General features: G+C 62.6%; 1 protein-coding gene across 2 annotated transcripts in view; it reads right to left on the reverse strand.

Moving 5' to 3' along the window:
• Nucleotides 1-20,431, reverse strand: part of TAFA5 (TAFA chemokine like family member 5) — a 200,324-nt gene that overhangs the window by 81,371 nt on the left and 98,522 nt on the right. For both annotated transcript variants that reach the window (XM_035729078.1, XM_035729079.1), the window contains exon 2: nt 44-193. In XM_035729078.1, coding sequence (XP_035584971.1) covers nt 44-193 — 150 coding nt within the window. The remainder of the gene's footprint in view (nt 1-43; nt 194-20,431) is intronic.

Consider the following 20,431-nt stretch of genomic DNA (forward strand, 5'->3'; position numbering starts at 1 on the left):
GCTGCCCCTGCCTTCGATGGGGTCCCTCGTCGTGGGCTCTTACCGTCCACGCAGGCGGGCCGGGCTCTCGTGGTGCCCGCGATCTGCCCCTTCCTGCAGGCACAGCGAGCCGTCTGCCGGGCGATCGTCCTCCGAGGCTGGCTGCTGTCCCGGTCCAGGGTCACAATCTCACATGTGCCGGCAGCCAGCTGACCTGCAAGAGAGGCACAGGCATGCGCTGAGTGTGTGAGGCTGGGGGATGAGCCGCCCAGCCCTCCCAGCCTCAGAGGCGCCCTGCTGGCCGCGGGGAGGCAGGCCGCTTCTCCAGAGCACCCGTCTCGGACACCTTCAAGGACGTCGGCAGAAACACGCGCCAAGGGAGGAGGCGCCGGGTCATGCCCGCGACCTCCACTGTACACGGCCCCACGGTGGCATGCGAGGCCCCACCAGGACGGGCAGGAAATTAAACGTGGCCCCATCTGTCACGCCCGGAAATGAAAGGGCCGCATCACGCTGCCGGGCATCTGATGGAAGGAACCAGACTGCGCACAGCACGGAGATCCGAACCCACGCTGGGCCCTGGGGTCTCCGCGCCCACCTGGCCCGAGGGCGGCGGATACAGTGAGGACCCTCCCCCGGGTCTGTTAAAGGCGGTGAGGGAGAAACTCCCTGTTGGTACAGGGCTGGCCGAGAGTGGCAGGGACGCGGCTGTCACTCTCCACGCCGGGCCGTCCGCGGCCGCCCCTCCCCCCCACAGGCTGGTGTGCACACACTCGCACACTTAGCATGTGAGATGCACACACAGGCTACTGGATGTGCCCCTCTCTCCTGCTTTCCCATGTGGACATGGCCCCAGCTCCCCACAGTTCGTGGGCACGGGACTGGGGACAGCAGGGTCCTTGGTCTGTCTCTGGGCCAGCACAGAATGCAGAGAAGGGACACGCTGACTTTGCAGGGGACAAGTCAACCAGTGAAGTGACCTCCCCCTCCCGTCTCCTAAATCACAGTGGGGGCGCCTGTCTGGCCGAGGGCCCATGGGGCCCACATCCCAGCAGACACAGAACCCCGCCTTCCGTAGGACGTTCCTCTGCCTGGAGTACCAGCGTGGCCTCCGCTAAGTGCCGAAAGCTGACTTGGACGATAAAAATGGTGTCAGCTCTGGACGGACGACAGACCAGATGAAATCCGGCCACCTCGCGCCGTGGGAGACAGGAGGTCGTCCCTCACTCTGCCATGCAGCACCGGTCCATCCCCGGGCCGGGACACTGGCTGCCCCCTGGCCACGCAGCCACGGCCTCTCCCTGCATGCCCACTCCGGAGAACCACCAGAGGTCCCACTGACTCACGGCCTCGCACATCCATTCCCTCAGCAGATAGTAAGCACCTACTGCATGCTGTCTGTGATGTTGGACCCTGGAACCCAGATGCGAGCAAAGCAGATGGCACGGTGCCCCGAGGGGCTCCCCCCAGCTGAGAGCACAACCTCATACAGATGCCCGGATGCAGGGGTCCCAGCCCGCCTGTCCGTCACATGGGGGCCAGCAGGGAGACGGGACAGTGCGGGGTGGGGTGGGCTGCCCCTCAGAACAAGGGAATAATGAGGAAATGATGCCCAGCCATGGGGCCCGAGGGGCAGGTGGGGAGAGGGGCCGCTCCCTCCTTGCCGAGGGCGAACAGGCAGCACCGAGGCTCCCGGGTGGTGTTTCTGAGCCCTGGTGTCCTTCCTCGTCCACGCTACTGCTGTCACTGGGGGCCCCTCGCCCAGGCAGGCCCCTGGGTCCTCCAAGCAGCTCACTGCACAAGACGACCCTGCTTTTCTCTCACCTGTGTCACCTGGAGGTCTCCAGCCCAGCCAGGAGCTGGGTCCAAAGCAGGGGTCACCCAAGTCGGCAGGACGAAGCACGAGGAGTAGCCACCCACTCCAACCCACTCCATCCAGCTAGGAGCTGCCCAGGCCACACTCGGCCCCTGGGGGTGCGGCGTCTGGGTGAGAGCCAAAAGTCACGGGGGCATTGGTGGTGGGCACCGGGCACACCCAGCCCTGGGCTCCACATGGGCTGCGTGCAGTGACCAGAGCCTGCCGTGAATCAACGGGGTTTGCTGGGGGCACGGCACAGGAGGCCACTGGGGGTCTCCTGGGCACCTTCTCCGCAGACGCTGGGACCCCTCCCCGTGCGGAGCAAAACCCTACTGGGGGCACTGCCCCAGCGCCACCTCCCTGGAAGGTTTCGGCTGCACATTTGGACTTCCATCAGCTAATTACACAAAAAATTACATACTGCACAGAGAATGAAGTAAAAATAAACAGGGTAAGTAGACAAATGCAACAGAAGGAAAAATGCTGGGATGGAGAGAACAGTTCTCTTGTGACAACAGTGGATAAAGCCTCGAAGACGTGATCACGGGGAACCACGCTGAGCACCTGAGCTGGTCCGCAGGCCATGACACAAAGACACTGGGACTCACAGGCCGTCCGACGCTGTGATTTGCAGCTGGGAGGCCTCTGTCCCTCTGTCCTGGCCGCTCTTTTAAGCTCTGCCGGTGGACATGGAGCTGTTCCTCACTGCCGCCCAGCCTGACTCCAGACCCCTTTGGCTATGTCAGTGGGCAGCAGAGACCTGTCTCCTACTTTCCTGGATACCGCGAGCCCCAGTTGCTAATAAAGCAGACAACCAGCCACGCGACTCCCCACCGAAGGCCAGTATTTCGGCACCAGCCCCCAAGCTGTGAGAGAAGCCTGCCCGGGCACATGGAGGCTCCTGAACCTAGGTCCCCACGTCTATGGGGATGGCCGGGAGGGGCCGCAGCGTGGGGACTGGCAGGGTCTGGACGACCTAGAGCACCCCTCACCCAGGCAGGGTGTAACCAGGAGCCGTCAGCCTGGCACCATCACCCCCAGGGGCCACAATGTTGGGCCATACCCTACGGAGCAGGGGTGCTGGGGTTCGGAATGACAAGGCCGCCAAAGGCCCCCCACATGCTCCGTGTGTGCATCCACACTGAGATGAGACCCAAAGCAGGTGCCTGAGACGGCAGGTCAGAGTTCTGGGGCAGCCGTGGGAGGAACCACAGACACTTCGCTCTCCCACCTTGGGAGTGTCCCCCACTGCGGTGCTTACTGAGCCAAACGGCTCGGGTTGCTAAGGGAGCCTTGCCTGTGAAGGCGTGCGGGTGTGCGGGGTCTCTGCAGGGCCAGGCTGGGGACAGACACGCTCACGCCCGCAGCCTGCCTCAGGGCCCTGCTGGTGGCCGAGCCACAGCCCCGACTGTCCCCCGGAGCCCAGGACAGCAACGGTCAGGGACACATCGACAGTGCTGGGGATGGGTCTGGGAGCCACCGGCCAGGACATCAGGAGCCCTGCAGGCAGTTCCGTCAGATCAGGGCCCTGGAGGGCGTGTGCCAGCAGAGAGAGGACCAGGACTGAGGCCGCGCCCAGAAGCCGTGTCCCAGCTCCATCACCGGCGACCACAGCCACCGCGGAACCCCAGGCCTCTGCTTCACAGGCCGTGGGCTGGAGCCCAGCCGGGCACTGCACCTGCCCCCAGGGGAAGGGGCTGGGGACACCCACCTTGGCCCCACAGGAAAGAGCCCGGTGTCGGCCCCCTCACTGTGATGGTCCGTTGAGGCGCCGGCTCTGGGCTGGCCTGGCCTCAGGTGCTGCCCCAAGACCGCAGCAACTCCCTACAAGCTGAGCACCCTTTGCTCCCCTCTCCCTACAGACTTCACAGAAACTGCTCCCTGAGGTTTCATCACCCACCCAGGGCCATGATTTGGGGCCCCGGGACTCGGGAGGGTTGCTGCAGGAAACACCTGTGGATCGGGACTCGCAGGTGTGTGCTCGGACCCTGGGGGCCTCCTCGGTGTCCAGGGCCCTGGGCCGGTGTGGACGGGAGCCTCCCCGCCAGAGCTGGAGTCCATGTGAGCACGTCCCGGCTTGTCAACTCTCACGTGCGCCCCGAGGCAGCCCAGGCTGGGGGCAGGACACCGGCCCCCCAAGAGTTCCAGCATGGTCCCCAAAGGAGGCCTGCCACCACCCAGACCCGAGCCCAGTCACTGGAAGGACCACGAGTGTGTCCTAAAAGCAAGTTGTGCCAAACTCTTTCTCAGGTTCACCGCGCTATTCTACGTAAAATCGTTTTAAATTGAGATTTACGGTTGAAGGCCTTGTAACCCGCTGGTCCAGTGACTGAAGCCCCTTCCTTCTGTGGGAGTCCAGAATCCCAGGCCCCGAGGTCCAGCCTGACCTGGTCCTGCTGCAGGGCGTCTGCCAGGTGCGGCCACACCGATGACAGTGACCGACTGCTGGGAGCCCCAGTGGGGACCAAAGCTCTCCATCAGCCCGGGGGGGAAGCAGGGGCCCTCGCTCATCAGGAGGGGCTTGCTGGCCTGGAGAGGGCCTCAGACAGCTGTCCTTAAGCTGTCCCCAGCCCTTGGAGGGACACGAGCCAAGGGACTGGAGCCGGAGACTCGGGTCAGGAGCAGAGCGGCCAGCACCCAATCCCACCTCCTGGCATTCTGTGCTGCTGCCTTGCCCCGCGCTGGCGTCCTGAACGTCATGGACACGGGGGATGCAGCCGCCACACTCTGAGCTCGACGCTGACACTCCTGGAGTCGGCCCTGGGCTGGCCCCCACTGGGCTGGATCCCGGCCACAGGGCAAACCCTCCCTCCCGACAGGCCCGGGACAGAAACAGAAGGACCAGTGGGGACAGGAAAGATCTCCAGTCCCGGGGACCCGGTGGTGACAGGAACACGGCAGCCCAGGCGGAACCTGCACGGGGCAACATGGGGTTCAAGGCCAAGACCCGAAGATGCTGGGCGCCCCCGATCTGTGAGTCGACCTCCAGGGTCTGTGTCAAGTAAGGGCGTGGAGACACCAATAAGCAGCACATCACAGTGGGTCACAGCGGGTCCTGGCGGGTCACGGTGGGTCACAGGGACAAACCAGAGAGCGTGGAATGCCCAGCACCTCGGGGTCGTGCTGTCTGGCACTGCCCACCATGGTGCGAGTTTCAACACGGGACACGGGTGCCCATGAACCATGTTCCCAAGATGCTGACAGGCCTACAGCTGCCGCGGCAGTGGGGCACCACGTACCCAGGCACCCTGGTCAGGCATCCTTGGGGCCCACGTCCCCAAATGTGCGAATCTGTGCTTGGCTCCAAGCGCTAGTCAACGAGAAGACATTAGCAAAACCATGAGGAGAGGTGATTAAAGAAACCCCTGGTGGTCGAGGGTAGCACAACCCCCGCGCCTGACGGCAGGCCGTGCACGTGGCCTGGGTGGCAGGTCGGGGCCGAGCTCGCCCTCTACCCATGCTTTAGGGGTACAGAGGCTTCGTCACATGTCACAGCGGCGCTACATAAGGGCAGTGCTCAGGGAGGGCGAGGCCATGCTGCGGTAAAGGAGGTGGAGGGGCTCTTTCATCCTAACTCTGACTCACATCCGCGGACGGGATCTCTAATGTCGCTGTTTTCATCAGGGCGAGACCCGCAGCAGGATGGCCTGAGGCCAGGGGACAGGGCTTTAAGGCAGCAGCGGGAGGGGAGGCCTGGCAGGAGCTGCTCCGCGTCTGGGAGACACGCAGGTGCACGCACGCCCCGCACATGTCCGAGGGCCCCGCCTCGCCCAGCACAGCCCCTTGGAGCTCCTGCCTCCGTCACCTGGGAAGGCCGTTGAGGCAGGTGGAGGAGAGAATGTGCGGGACGGGGACCACCCAAATCTGCTGGGAACTCTGCAAACGGATCCGCAGGACAATGACCTTTCCTCCCCTCCCCCAGCAGCCCCCAACGTGCACCTTCCGCCCAACATGGACAGAAGGACCCCCAAGTGGACAACTGGCTTGACTCACAACACGGGTGGGCTGACCACGAAGACGCCACAGCGTCCTTTCCTGCCTCCCGTGGAGGACCGTGTGGATGGCCGCTCGGCCACGGCTGCAGCCGGAGCCCACGCTGGTGCTGTCTCCAAACTGCAGACTCTGGCGGGAGCGCCAGGGGTGCGGCCCCACGGGGCAGGAGGCAGCGGAGGACAGAGCCCTGGGAGTCCCTGCCCCACACCCACCTCTCTCATTACAGAAGAGACGTGCTCCCGATTCATGCCGTGAAGGACCTGGAGGGGACCCGCACAGACATGTGATTTTATCCCGATCATGGAGACAGTCAGTAAGGGGATTAAAATATACAGAAAAAACTACACAATCTGACGGAGTATTACAGCCTCAGGATCTGAGCTACAGGAGGCCCCTCTACCCGCGTGTGTCCCCACGTGAGACCCGTCTCTGTGGGGGGAACATGCTCCTGCCCCGCCGCAGCGTGGGAAGGCCCTCCGTGGGTCACCTGCCCACATTCCTCCGCCTCCTCCCTCACGGGGACCGGTCACCGGCTGGCCTCACGGGAGGATGGGGAGGGCGGTCCAGGGGACGTTACGTGACCTCTGTCACGGTGCGCCATGGTGACTGTCCTCTTCGACTACTCATGCTTGCTGTCCATCGCCTACCGCACCTGGCCCACGGCTTCATGTGGGGCCTGCTCCTCCCCATGGCTTCAGGCACCCACTGGGGTCCTGGGGCGTGTCCCCTGCAGGGAAGGGGGCTGTTGCACACTAAGATCCCTGGCCTCAGTTTCTCTATCGCAGTTCGACCCAGTGGAGCCAGCTAAGTGCATGAGGCGGACAACCAAGCACAACCCCTTGGTTCAGGGATCGCCTGCGTGATGTGCAGGAGGGGAGACCAAGAGAGTGAGGGAAATCGGGACCTTACAGAAGCGCCTCCTCCAGCCAACCGGTGCAGAGTGGCAGACGGCGTGCGGGGCGTCCCGACCCGGGCTGAGGCCGGCGTGAGCAGACCGCGTGACTGGCCCCCATGATGCATGTGCACAAATGACAGAATGACTGTCCCCACAGGAACCAGGGTCTCCGGGGACCCAGAGCCAGCCCAGCCAGCCCAAAGGCCCCTCAGTGCGTGCGGGGTCCCTGGGGAGCACCATGAGAGCAGGTGTGGGCCACAGACCAGAGCCCCCGTCCCCACACGGCGTGAGCTCGAGGCCGAGACGCCGACACCCGTGCACACACACTGCAGTGTAGATACACACGTGTAACACAGATGTTCACACATGCGTGTGTACACAGGGCTTCCCCCCAACAGTGGACATCAATACTCCCTCCCACTCAGCAGCTGAGAAGCAAGTCCGTTCCCACTGTCCACAGAGCCACTGGCCACCCCACGTGCCTGAGGCTCGGGAGTCCCTCAACGGCCCTGCTGGCTTTCCAACTCCACCTCCCGAGACGGCCACCTGCCCAGCCAGCCCCTGAGACGCTCCCGTGACCACCATCGGCTGTGCGCCACCGTCCTCCAAGCAGACAGCTCCCCCGTCTCTGCAAAGGGGTGGGGGGTGCAGCCCTCCGGCAGGGAAGCCTCCAGCACAGCCTGCGCTCCCGGAGATGCCCCCTGAATCGGTCCAGCGGGGAGTCAGAGGGCCCTCAACCCCGCCTGGCCCTTGGGTCCCCACCGTTGAACTCCCAGCTGGTCCCCGGGCTCGGCGAGCCCAGAAGTGGGAGGGGAAGCAGGAATGTGCGTGACCCCGGGAGGCCAGGTTCCCGGTGGTTCCCAGGACGCGGGGGCGGCCTGGCCCGCGTGTGCTGGCTCCTTCCTGGTTCCAGTGCAGTGTCCCACGGTCCACAGTGACCCTGCCCTGGCTCTACCTTGCAGGCAAGCTCAAGGGCAGGGGCCTGAACTTGGGATAAAGGTGGCAGGGCCAATCTGCGTGGGTGGGCGGTCCTGAAGCTGCTCACAGCCAGACAGCTGCTTCCTTCCCCATCCCGAAGGGCGCCCTTGGCTCACCCTGCGCTGCAGTACAGCCCCGCGTGCCCTGGCAGCCCCGCGTGCCCTGGCTGTCCCCACTAACCCAGCTCCGGAATACAGCTACGGCTTCTTCCAGCAAAGTCAACCATCTCACGAAAACCTCCCAGACCGGGTCGACCTTGTCCCGGCTCCTGTTCTGCTGCCCTTTCTCTCCCACGGCCGCCCACCCGAGCCACGTCCCCTGCCCCAGCCCGGAAGCCAGGTGGGCTGTGCCAAGAGGGGCAGACGGCAGCCCCTCCCACGGCAGGGCACACCCTTCCAGAAACCAGCCGGCTTACCGCCAATGTGAAGAGCCCCCAGCCCGCTGCCCGGCCTGTCCCTCAACCACCTGCGAGCTTGGAAACGTGAGAGGTTCCGTGCCCAGGAGCAGGGGGGCTGTGCCAGGAGGGAGGGACGAGCCCCCTCCCCGCACACCAGCTCCGAGCAGAGCCTCAGCTCGAAGGCGCCGGTGACGGCAGGCCCTTCCAGGTGCTGCTCAGGCCGGGCTCTCTGCGCGCTGGGCTCTGGAAACTGGGGAGGAGCGGGTGCAGGGGCCATCATAAAGAGCGGGGGAATAATAGCTGTGATTACCGCAATGAGGCAAGCTTTTCAGGGCCTCCAGAGCCAAGATCAAAGCCTCTGTAGGTAAGTTCCCTCCGCTGGCTCCACAGCGAGCCTTAAATCCCGATCCCGGCAGCACCGCCCCCACCCGCGCCCCTCCCTGCTCCCCCAGCCTGGGGCTCACGGGGCCACAGCGAGACCGGTGGGCAGTCCTGCACCTGCCGACACGGGGGTGGGGGACAGCCAGGCTGGGCGGCGGTGTCAGAGCAAGCAGAAACCACCACGTGGGGTCGGGGGCCTGCCCGTTGTCACCACGGAAGCTGTTGATCCTGCTGAGGACAGGGCGGTGCACAGAGGCGGTCGCTGGTCCAGGAGACACGGGGTTTCGGAGCCAGCTGCCGCCTGGGCTGGGCTGGCGGCTTCAAGATGGAAATGCGGGAACCTGCCAGGGGCCCTGATGCGCCCTTCACAGCCAACACCTGGGAAGACAGCCACCTGCCATGGAGAAGCAGCTGTTTCTAGAAGGTTCATGACCCCCAACCTAAGGAGGGGAGGGTCCCGGAAAGGGACAACGCGGGCGGAGTGGTGTGGGTCCTGGGCTCTATGCTGGAGAAAGCTGGGAAGGGGGAGCCAGCTCCCGTATGACCTTGGGGCCCTCCCGCTGCCCAGCATCGCTTGCCTCCCCTGGTTGCTCCCTCACCTGCTTCACCTGCCAGAAAGCACCTGCTCGCCCTTCAGATCCAGACTTGCTCCGCCCCAGTCATGCCCATGGCCCCCCGTCTGAAGGACGTTCGCTGGGGGGAGCCAGGTGACCCCACCTGTCGCCTGCTCTTGCCCTCGCTGGGAGAAGGCATGGGGGCAGCGAGAATGCTGAGGGCCATGCAGCGCTCCGCCTCCCGATGTCAGCAGGCTGGGCTCAGCTCCTCAAGCTCTGAGTTCCAGAGCTCAGCCCAGTAGGCTGTGCAAATCGTGTAAAGGAGGGATGACTGCAGGGCTCGGGATCAAACCTGGCCATGGGGGGTTCCCTCTGCCTCAGTCCCGCACCCTCCCCAGTTCCCTGACCTGTCTGCTCATCAGCACAGAGCCAGGCAGAGTCTTGCCCCTTCACCCAATGCTCTGTGCTCAGGAATGCCACAGCTCAGGGTCTGGGGGCCTTCAGACCCACAGGGGGCCACTGGCGTTCACCGTGGGCCTGAAGACCAGCACCCCCACCCTCCAGAGCCAATGCAGGCCTCCAGGGACCCCCTCGGACTTCATCCCTGCCAGGGACATCCTCCCTGAGGCCGTGTCCTCTCCGCAGTGATGACAGGGCGGTAGCCACTTAGCACGGCTGCCAACCCCACACTGGCCAGGAAGCCAGGACAGAGCCCCCAGCAGCGGGTACCCAGGCCCCTGTGACCAGGAGCACTTGCCCAGCATGAGGGTCAGTGCTCCAGAGCAAGAATGACTCAGGCCACAGCTGTGCACAGAACTCAGGGAAAACCCCACCTGCCCGCCCCGTGTCACAGCCCGAAGAGCAGGTGGCAGCCTCGGTCTCCCCATCTGTAAAATGAGCCGGTGGGACAAGCCCACATCCTCCCCCTCCAGACTGGGCCACCACCATGGAGACCAGACGCCGTGCGGAGGGGGCAGCAGATGGTGGAGGGAAAGCCCCCTCTGCGGCGACCCGGTGGGTGGGGGGCGGCGGGCGAGAAGGCGGGCTGACAGCACACAAGGTAGCTGCAGACAAGCCTCATGCGGACGCGGAACCCAGCCTGAGGGAGGCCCACATCCCAGACCCTGGAGCCTGTGACTCAGGGGCCTCCCCCACAGAAGGGGGGTGTCACCTGCAGGGCACAGATGTGAACAAGCTCGGGATCTTGTGTGTGGATCATCTGGTGGCCCGGGTCACCTCGGAGTCCCTCGGAGCACAGACCCTCCCCAGAATGTTCCTGCAAGAGGGAGACACAGGGAGATCTAACCGCAGCGAGAAGACCGGGTGACACAGGACACAGAGGTCGGAGGGACAGGTGCCCTCGGGGATGGAGCAAGGGCCACACGCCGAACTGTTCGGGCAAAGACAAGGAGCAGGTTCTCCCGGGCAGCTCCGGGGTAGCACAGGCCTGCCCACGCTCAGACTGGGGTGCAGTGAGCCCCCTGTTGGACCTGAGACCCACCCAGCTGTGAGGGAACAGGTTTGCGTGGCTTGAAACCATGAGGTCCACGGGGGTCTCTGACTCGGCCACGGCAAACCTGCCCGGGGTGTGTGGTCACCACGAGGGCACGGACCTGGCCTGCAGGGGCTGCTGGACACAGGCCACCGTGGGCGAGGCTGGCTGACTCAGGGCAGAAGGGCCTCAAAGGTACAGGCCGGGGAAGGGCAGAGGGTAGGGGTGTGGGGAGGACCACGTGGGGGGTCCTGGGCCGGGCACGAAGGGCTGCTGAAGGACGGGGTGCAACCCGGAGTGCCTCCCAGCCTGGCATACAGCATGGAGCAGGTCCCCGCTGGTTCTCTTGCTGAGCCTGCCCCTGACGCTGGGGCTGCCTGCACAGACCAGGGCGGGCCACACCCGGAGGGAGGCTGAAGCTCACAGCAAACACCTGTGCTCCGGTCACCTGACCCTGCCGGCGGGAGATGACCTCTAAGTACATACAGTGGGGCCCTGGGCTCAGAAGATTCAGATTCTGGGTGATAATAATAATTATCGCTGAAAATATCGTTTGAACACGATGCACGGTCCCAGGCCCCACGCCGAGCAGGATGTTGGCTGGTCCCTGCAACCCCCACAGCTCCTGCAAGGCAAAACGTGTGTCTGCATCTCAGAGAGGACTCAGGCTCAGGTTCCCCCGGCCACCCAGGGCTGGGGGTGTGGCCGAGAGCCTACATTCCCACCTCGGAGCATCAGCCACCACCCAGGCTCTGCTGTCCTTGGAGACTTCATTACAGACTCTAAACCCTGTGATATGTCAGGCACTTCAGAAAACCCTGAAGGGGTGAGACTTTAAGCAGAAAGGGGCTCAGCTCAGGCCAAAGGGACAGTGACCCAGGTCTCTGCTCCAGAGCCCAAGCTCTCTGCTCTGTTAGGACCTCGGCCCGGAGAGGCCTCTCAGGACTCGGTAATGGAGCTGTAGGGGGCCCTGACCTAAAATGCTGAACAAGGACACGGACCGAGAGTGTCATATACCGGGGTCAGCGGCAGCCCCTGCCACGGTAGCCTCACGTTGCCTGTCCCCCGTCCCCGGCCTGGCCTGCCCAAAGGCCAGGACCCCAGAGGTCATCAGGGGCTCCCCAGCTGGTCCCCAGGCCTCGTCCATGGCAGCTGGGCTCTCCCTGCCCTTTGGAAACAGCCGAGGCTCCCAGAGCCCCCGATTCGACCTCTGACCTGGCCCAGCAGGTACTCCCTGGGTGGGGGAGGGGCACGGAAGGGGGACTGAGCACAGACCCTCCCCAGAATGTTCCTGAAGGACAGCTCATGACTCCAGGTTGCATTCCAGAGGCTCCCTCCGCCTCTCTGACCCCACGTCTCCCACCCCAGGAACAAGCGCCTGGCCGGCTTGCCCCAGCTGGCGGCCCCAGGCGCCCAATTACGTTGACAAGGGAGCATGGTTTCGGGGCTCCCTTCGGCGGGTCCTCCTCAGGCCTGGGTGCTGGTGTCGGGCAGAAACACAGAAGGAGCCCAGAGTCCAGGCCCAGCGGACGGCATTTCTGCTTCCTTCCTTCCCCGGTGCTGGATTCATCTGGCAGTGGTTCAGGGCCCGGGATCTCCGGATGGCCCCACGGCCCTGCCCCTCTGCTAATATGCAGGCATTTTACAGGACACGGTAAGGGAGGCGCGGACGCTTTTATTGTTCTCCTTGAGGCAGCGAACGTTGCCCTGAGACGTCCATTATCGAGCACCTCACCGCTGTCCAGCTGGCTCCCAGTCAATTATCCCCGGTAATGTGCCTACTAATGAGGCGTCGCCCCGCCTGGCAGGTCTGCACCGCGGCCCCAGGGCCCGTCCCGAGCCGGGCTGGATCAGGCTGGCACAACAACATCGTAAACACTGGCTAATTACGCCGCAGTTTATGACTTCACAAAGGTCAGTAAAGGCACGCCGGCGTCGCCCTCTAGAGCGGAGCATCTGGGGGCCGGCTGGGGACTGCAGCAGAGCCCAGACCAGCCTTCAAGCAGACGCACCAGGAAAACAGGACTGGTCCTCAGTGACAGGCTCCCGGCGGCCCCCCCTTCTCCGCCAGAGCCCATAGCCCTCTGTGACGCCCTGTGCCAGTCAGAGCCAAGGCCTGGACGTGGCACGGAGCCAGAAGGGAGGCCAGCCCTCCCTCAGCTAGACAGAGCCCAGCCCCGTTCCGTGAGCTGAGCCCCTCTTAGAGCATCTGGGCACTGCTCTGCTAGCTCCTCCCGGCTCCTGCCCTCAGCCTCCGCACCCCACCTACTCCCAGGCAAGGGGCCCTCCGCCCAAGTGGGTCTGGCTTCTCCTGGCCCGGCTGCCTCTGTGGCAGACAGGATGAGCTCGGGATCCCCCGGCCCCCGGATCCCAGAGGAGCCACCAGGGTCACGGCGGGGGACTCCTGGACGAGGGGGCTCCGCGTCCACCTGTGGAGCATGGAGGTCACGACCATTACCCCGGGGACACTCCCAGCCCGTCACAGGTCCTCACTCCTGTTACCCAGTGTCGCTGTTGGCAGCCACCCTGCTGATGACCAGAAGTGCCCCTGCCTGGCGGATAGGCCAGGCTCCCTGGGCCATGGGGTCTCCCACACAGCTGTCTGCCCTCGGCCGCAGGAGGCTGTGAGCCAGGCCCTGTCCTGGGGGCACTACGGACGGACGGTCAAGCAGCTCGTTCTCGGGGCTGGGTTGTCCTCCGCCGCTTGGAGTGTTCAGGCTGTGAAGACCACACCTGTCTGCAGAGCTTGCCGGATGCCTGCCCCCGGGCCAGCACCTCCCCTGGCTGAGAACCCGCCAAACCCTGACACCAGCACCTGAAAACCATTTCCGGCTTCAATCTGAAATGGCTTCATTTGTCCTTCAGATCATTTCTGTGTCCTGGGGACATGGAGATGAAGTGGATTCACCGCAAACAGCAGCAGCAAAGCCAGGGCCTAGGGGGGCTGGAGGGGGCCGGAGGGGGCTGGGCAGGGTGCAGAGGGACCAGGCCCCGAGCTGGGAGGGGGTGGGAGGGGGTGGGAGGGGGTGGGGCCCGAGCTGGGAGGGGGCGGGAGGGGGAGGGGCGGGGTGCAGAGGGACCAGGCCCCAGCTGCTCCACATGCTGTGACCCTCAGAGAGGGGGGTCCTGGGTTATCCAGGCTATCAGTCTGTCAGTCCTGAGCCGGAAGGTGACACCCAGGGAGGGCAGGGCGCTTGCCTGCAGCTCGCATGTGTTCTGCAAGGCTCTCCCTTCCTGCTCTGCTATCTTTCAGGATGTGCAGGAAATGAACTGAGAAGGGTTAAAGTCATGTTGAAGAAACCATGATTTCCACTCATGAGCCAACTGAAAGGCCTGGACACCCCGGGAGTGCTGGGGTCCTCAGGTGGGACTGGAGCAAGTAGGGGAGCCCCCCCATCATCCGGGAAGGAGGGAGAGGCCTGGAGGGGGCCGAGACGGCCCCCGCACGCCACTGCTGAAGGGGGTCCCACCGTGAGGGGAGCTGGCCTGGGGCCCAGAGAACCCACACTCCTCACTCCCAAGGGCGTTTCCTCCTCCGGGGGGGCCTGCAGGCCCGATGTCCCTCCCCAGGTCTCCTTGCTCTCGGGGGAGGGGGCCCCTCGATGCGCCTGGGCCCCTGGAGGATGCTGCTCAGTTGCACCAGGCTCTCAGCCCACGCAGGGCAGAGCCCTCTGCTCCTCCAAACGCCCCCCTCAGCCCTGTGACAGCACATACAGGGTTGTTCGTGAGGCGTCCCTGACCTTTCCTGGAGGTCGTGACCATGGGAGGGCGTTTTCGGCAGTGGCTGTTTGTTGTAGAAAGAAGCACTCTTTGAGGAACCAGAAATGCTAACCTGGCCAGTCTCTCCCTGCCTTGGGCACCAGGAGGATGGAAGGTAGCTGCAGGGACAGCTGCTTGCCCTCTGCGAAATCATGCTGGGGTGGGATGCTCTGGGTCCACTGGCCCAGTCTCTGCACCAGGCAGCCTGGGGTATTTGTTTCAGAGAGGACACGGGGGCAGTGCCTCTGGTTCGTGCAACTTGGACAGGGCACCTGGGGACAAGCCTCCCTGGCACATCAGCAAGAGGCCCGTGGAGGCTTCGCATGGCTGCAGAAGGACCAGGCACTGCCCTGCCCTCCCTGGCCGACCTGACTAAGACCCATGCTGGAGGCACCTGGAGGGAGGCAGGTGCAGGGATGGGGGTTGTGTGCAAGAAGCCGTCAGCCGGGCCCAGGAGCAAGACGCATGGAGGGAGGGGACAGGGTTCCAGGGGCAGGAGGGCCTGCAGTGGGGAGGAGCTCCACGGACACCCCAGCAGCCTAGGATCCAGCGGAGCAGAGCCCATCCCTGAGCGGGCACAGAAGCAGAACATGCGGACGTGTTCTGACAAATGGCCCCTTGCCCTCCTTCTGGCTGGATGTCCCCTACCACACTGACCCCTCCAGCCCCTGCAGGCCAGACCAAGCCAAGTGGCAACACTTCCTGCCCCCGCTTGGGTGGAGGCCCCCACCCTCCCTGAGCCTCCACCCCTGCCCGGGCAGCAGGGGTAACAAGGCTAAGACCCGTCAGTGGGCAGCCTTTCCACCCTGTGCCCAGGTGCCTCCCACCTGCAGAGTCTTCCACCAACCCCAGTGAGGCAGAGGAGGCCTTGGGAATGAGACTACCCAGTGGGCAGTTGTCCTAATGATCAAGGGGACGCCCCCAGCAGCACCACTGGCACACGCAAGGCTGCAGGTGTGCGCCTCCCCTGGCCTGGTACCATGGGCCTGTGGATGGGGCACACGTCACCATTCCCGGGGCACGTGGAAGGCACCATCCGCCCAGGACGGCCAGCTCCCCAGAGCATGCTGGCCGCAGGGACGGGTGATGGAGAAGCTCCCTTGCCGTGGTGGTAACCATCCTGGGTTGGGAGGACCCACCCTCAGGATGCCCAGGATGGTTCAGAAAGGACGGATCGTTCGTAACCACGTGTGGCCTCTCTCGTGGGCTCTCTTTACGCAGCACGGGTGGTGCCCAGGCCAAGTTGCTGATTGGAAAACCACGTTTCCCGGCCTTGGCGTGCATCCTCTGGACCACAGGAAGCCACGGGATCTGAAGGCCAGTTACCTAGGAGGGTGGCTGGTGTGTTCCACGCTGAGGGGGCCCGCCACAAGCCTTAGGGCGGCGACGGATTGCACACTGAGCCAGCTGGTCTCTGACAAAGCCGCAAAGGCAATTCCATGGAGGAAAGATTGCTCTCCAGCAGAAGATGCTGGAATAATTGGCAGTCTGATAGGCAAAAAGTGAATCTGGGCTCAGACCTTACAGTGTTCACAAAAATTAACTCAAAATGGGGATCTAAATAAAAAACGCAATGATATCAAACTTACAGAAGAAAACGTAGGGGAAAATCTATGTGACCCTCAGTTTGGTAACGAGCTATTAAATAAAGCACCGAAAACATGATCCACGAATGAAGGAAAGCAATAACTGCGCTCTACTAATGTTAAATACTTCTGTTTTCTGAAGGCGCCGTTCAGAGCATGGAAGGGAGAAAATTCTTGCAAACCACACACATCTGACGAAGGGCTCGCGTCCAGAAGGTGCATGAACCCTTACAACTCAACCATAAGAGAATAAACAACCCAATGAAACAATGGGCACAGGATCTGAACAGACAGCTCCCCCCCAGAACGACAAGCACATGAAGATATATGCAACAGTGTTTGTCATCAGAGTTTCAAATGGGAGCAAGGAGATATCGCCAGGCGCCCAGCCGAATGGCTACAGCAGTAACACCCACAGGAGCGCGTGCACAGAGCGCAGGGCAGCCCTCGCTCACCGCGGGGGGACAAGCACCTGCGGCGCTCACTCTGGAGGACGCTCGGGCAGGCTCTCAGCAACTTCCTGCGCAATCACGCGATCGTGACCCGGCAACCGGGCTATTTACCCTCATCGACGTTCACACTTGCGTCCTCATGGCATGCTGCCTGTGAATGTTCATGGCACCTTTTTACTCACTCTCGCCAAAACCTGGAAGCAACCCAGAGAACCTTCTGCAGACGACTGGATAAACAAAGTGGGGAGCTTCCTGGCAATGGGACGCTGCTCGGGTGGCACCCAGGCCAAGTTGCTGATCGGAAAACCACGTTTCCCAGCCTTGGCATGCAAGAGAAATGGGACATCCAGCCACAGAAAGACACAGAAGAACCTTAAACACACATCACTCAGCAAAAGAAGCCAGTCTGGAAAGGCTACATGCTACAGGATCCCAACTCTACGATATCCTGGAAAAAACAAACGATAGAGAAAATAATGCAGTGGCTGCTGGTTTGCGAGGAAGGAAGGAGGGAGGGGGAGGCGAAGCATGGGGACATTTTCATCCGGGGAAACTATTCTGGGTGACCCTTACCGTAATGGCGACGCAGGGCACCGTGCACCTGCCAGAAGCCATGTTACCTCACCCCACAAACAGTGACCCTGAACGCACTGACTTAAAGAACTCGTGTTGGGACCCCAGGACGGGGTTCAGATGCTGTCAGGAGCACCCAGCCATGGGACAGGTGCGTGACCCTGACTGCGGAGGGCGGGGCCACTGAGCCGCCCTACACGGGTGGAGGAACCAGGCAGAAACGCCATCTCTAGCTATTAACGCTGTTTTCCATGGGGCTACAGGTGCACAATTCTGATCCCGCTGAAGGTCTACACTCAGTGGGACAATGGAGCCAGTGAAGGCAGATGGTGGGGTCAGGCTTCTCATGGTTGCGGTTGCAGCGGGAGGTTGGATCAGCAGGGGTGGGAGGCTGGAATGATCCACGTGGGGATGGGTTCGTCGGTGTGAAGTTGTGTTTAGCATGCGTGCATGCCCTGTCCTGTCCACAGAGAGGCACCTGCCTTAGCCACCAGGACACCTAACACCCAATGTTGGTCTCGAACACCACCGTCCATAAAGGACCCGGGACTCCTTGGAGAAATGGCTCATTTTAGGACCGGGTAGGAAATACATGGCCTGCAGCATCCTGTGGCACGAAGAAGGAAGTGCTCAACAGACAAAACCATTGGCGGGTGAGGGTGTGTCAAAGGCACATGGGAGTTCCCAGTGGCCAAAGCTAAAATGTTTGAGCAACCTCATGAATGAAGTGGGTCTGACTCAAAACATAAAAATGCTCTCAGTCTGTACTGATGTCCATAAATGAGTCAGGCTGTGATCAAATGGGTAGAAGGAAACAAATCTCCAAAGCTGAAGAATCCCCATTAGTGTCGGCAGAGGGGGCTGCACATCGTATAGTGACTTCCATCCAAAGAGAAGAGCGTGGGAGGGGCACAGGGAGACACGTGACCAGGGAGGAGCCTCGGCCACGTTCACAGCACGAGCCCTAATGTGATGGGACGAGAGGGGCACTTCGCCTCTGTGGTCCACCTTCCCCAGACCCACACCCCAGTTTGACAAGCCTGATAGAGAGCCATTCTGCAGAACACCTGCCCAGCCCCCTCGACACTGCCAAGGTCATCAGACGCAAGGAAAATCTGAGGAACTGCCCCAGCCGGGAGAAGCTCAAGGAGCCGTGAGGACTGGATGTTTTGTGGCGTCCTGGATGGGATCCTGGACCCAAAAAAGGACAGTCAGCAAAAACTATGGACGTCAGTTAACAACGACACAATAAAACTGTTTCTTTGGTTGTAACAAAGGCCCAGACTAGGGTAAATAAGGGAAGTGGGCACTGTGTGTATATAGGGGAACTTTCTGAACTATCTTCCTGACGTTTCTATGGATCTAAAACCTTTTTTAAAGCACGAGGTCTGTTAAAATACCTGTGGAGAGCATGAAGGAACACGTGTGCCGAGGAGCCCTGCATGCAGAGCAGGCGGTTGGGGGAGGCCGAGCCAGCCTCTGACGCAGAGACACGGGCAGGGATCGGCCCACGGGACTTCCAAGAAGTAGGCGGATCCCTGGCAGCTTGAGGTCAGACTCGGCTTGGCAGTAAAGGACCTACTCCCTCCCCCTCCCCGCCCCTCGGATCGGGTGTAGGCACTTCGGGTCACAACGTGATGCGCCTCGTGCCAACATGCATGAGCTATACCCCACAGTCACCCAACGGTGACCCTCACCAAAGAGTCAGGTTCATGAAATAGGCCACAAAGAAGCCAGTGGAAATGCGCAAACCCTTTCCTTGTCCGGAGCGCTTCTGCCAAGGTCAAAGGTGACAGCTCTGGAAACACAGCACGTCCCCGGGGCTCGGCTGGCTTTCCCTTGTTCCCTGCTGCGGCGCGGGGAACTCAGAGCTGCCCCGGACCCCCGGAGGCAGGAGGGAAGCAAGGGCGGGAGCGCCGTGCAGGGCCTGGAGGGCTGCTCTGGACAGATGAGTCAGAACCTTCTAGAACCTGGGCCCGGGGCTCAGACCCTGATGTCTGGCTCTCAGGGAAGCCTAGGAGACCTGCCACAGGACAAGATGAAGGCACGGGGCGGGAGGGGAGAAAGATGTTCACAGGCAAGGACAGCCGTGACTGGCATCAGAGGGCGACGGGCGAGGGATGCCCTCTCTCCTGCCATCCCACCCCCGGCTGCCCTGACCCGGGGGTCGCTCTTCTTGTTCTTCTCCTATTGGGTTGGACTGTCGGCATTTCCGTGAGAAGCCTGAAGCTCCGGGCCCCACAGAAAGCCGGGGCGTGGAGGGCGGCACGGCACCCGTGGCCCGGGCCGGGGGCAGAACGGCTCCTCCCAGCCCTGTGGCCCATCCCCGTGCCACCCCTCGGCTGGATGCTGGACACGCGTCCCTGAGCGCTGAACACTCCGCACCACAAAGGAAGTGTCCGACAGCGTCACCCAAGTCCTCACCCACTGGGGTCCTGCGAGTCCAGGGTCTGCTTCCTTCCCACGCTCCGGGGCACACCCTGCCAGCAAGGGCGGACGGAGCCTCCAACACCACATTCAGCCCCAAAAGGGGAGGGTGCCATGGCTCGATTTCAAAGGGGAAAAAGACTAGAAATTCCTGGCTCTCCTAAAACACACCGAGGCCGGCGGCAGATCGCGATTTTGGAAAGCCTAGCAGCCGGTGTGTTTATCTGTCCCATGAACTGCTGCGTTGTTTGGAAGGACTACAAAGGGCAGCAAAGCCGTGGGCTCAGGTCGGGAGGCGAGGCGGACGGGATGGGCTTGGGGATGCTCTGGGAGCAAGGGGGGGCCAAGGCACCCACTTTGGCCACTGCGCCCTCTGGGACGCCCCCCACGGCCCAGCAGAGCCACAGGGTCCCCGTTGCTCACATTGCCCGGAGACATGGGACGGTCATGAGGCCACGCCCATCAATTAACTTAACACCAAGTCAACCGTCCACGGTCTCTTTACGAGCAAGTAAAGCCTGAGAGCTTCTTCCAGTAAAATATTTACGAGGCCTCTTGTTTCCAAACTGCACGGATGGCCTTTTTCCAATTCCGTCTACCCTGCAAAAGTAAATACAGAAGCATCGGATGCAAGGCCCCACACGGGGAGCACCATGCATGCTCATGGCATCTCCCCGCCACGGCGCATTTTGGGCTAGGGAAGCGGGTGCCAGGGAAGGCCACTCGGTGCCCACGCCAGCCTGTGGTCAGGGCATGGGGTAGAGAACCCCGGAGCCCCGCTGTGCCCAGTCCTGAGGAGGGCGGGGCTACCCACTCTGGAACAGCCCCTTGCTTCCGAAATTCGAGGGCTTCCTGCTGGCATGTCCTGTTTCCCTGCAGCCCTGAGGTCACACAGCCCAGACTCACCGGGGTCACATCCTGCTCTGACACTTGCCAGCCACCTGGGTCTTCCTGTCTGACATACGACACCCAGGTGTCAGGGCCCTCAGGACGACTGACCGAGGTCCTCACCGACCAAGTGCTCAGGACGGGGTCCCCAGCCCAGCACGCCAGGCGAGGTGCGCTCCATCAACGGGGAGCGGTGTGACCCCAAGTACAGCATGGATG

This window comes from Zalophus californianus, chromosome 9 (genome assembly GCF_009762305.2).
Source record: "Zalophus californianus isolate mZalCal1 chromosome 9, mZalCal1.pri.v2, whole genome shotgun sequence".
In the NCBI taxonomy this organism is placed as follows: Eukaryota; Metazoa; Chordata; class Mammalia; order Carnivora; family Otariidae; genus Zalophus; species Zalophus californianus.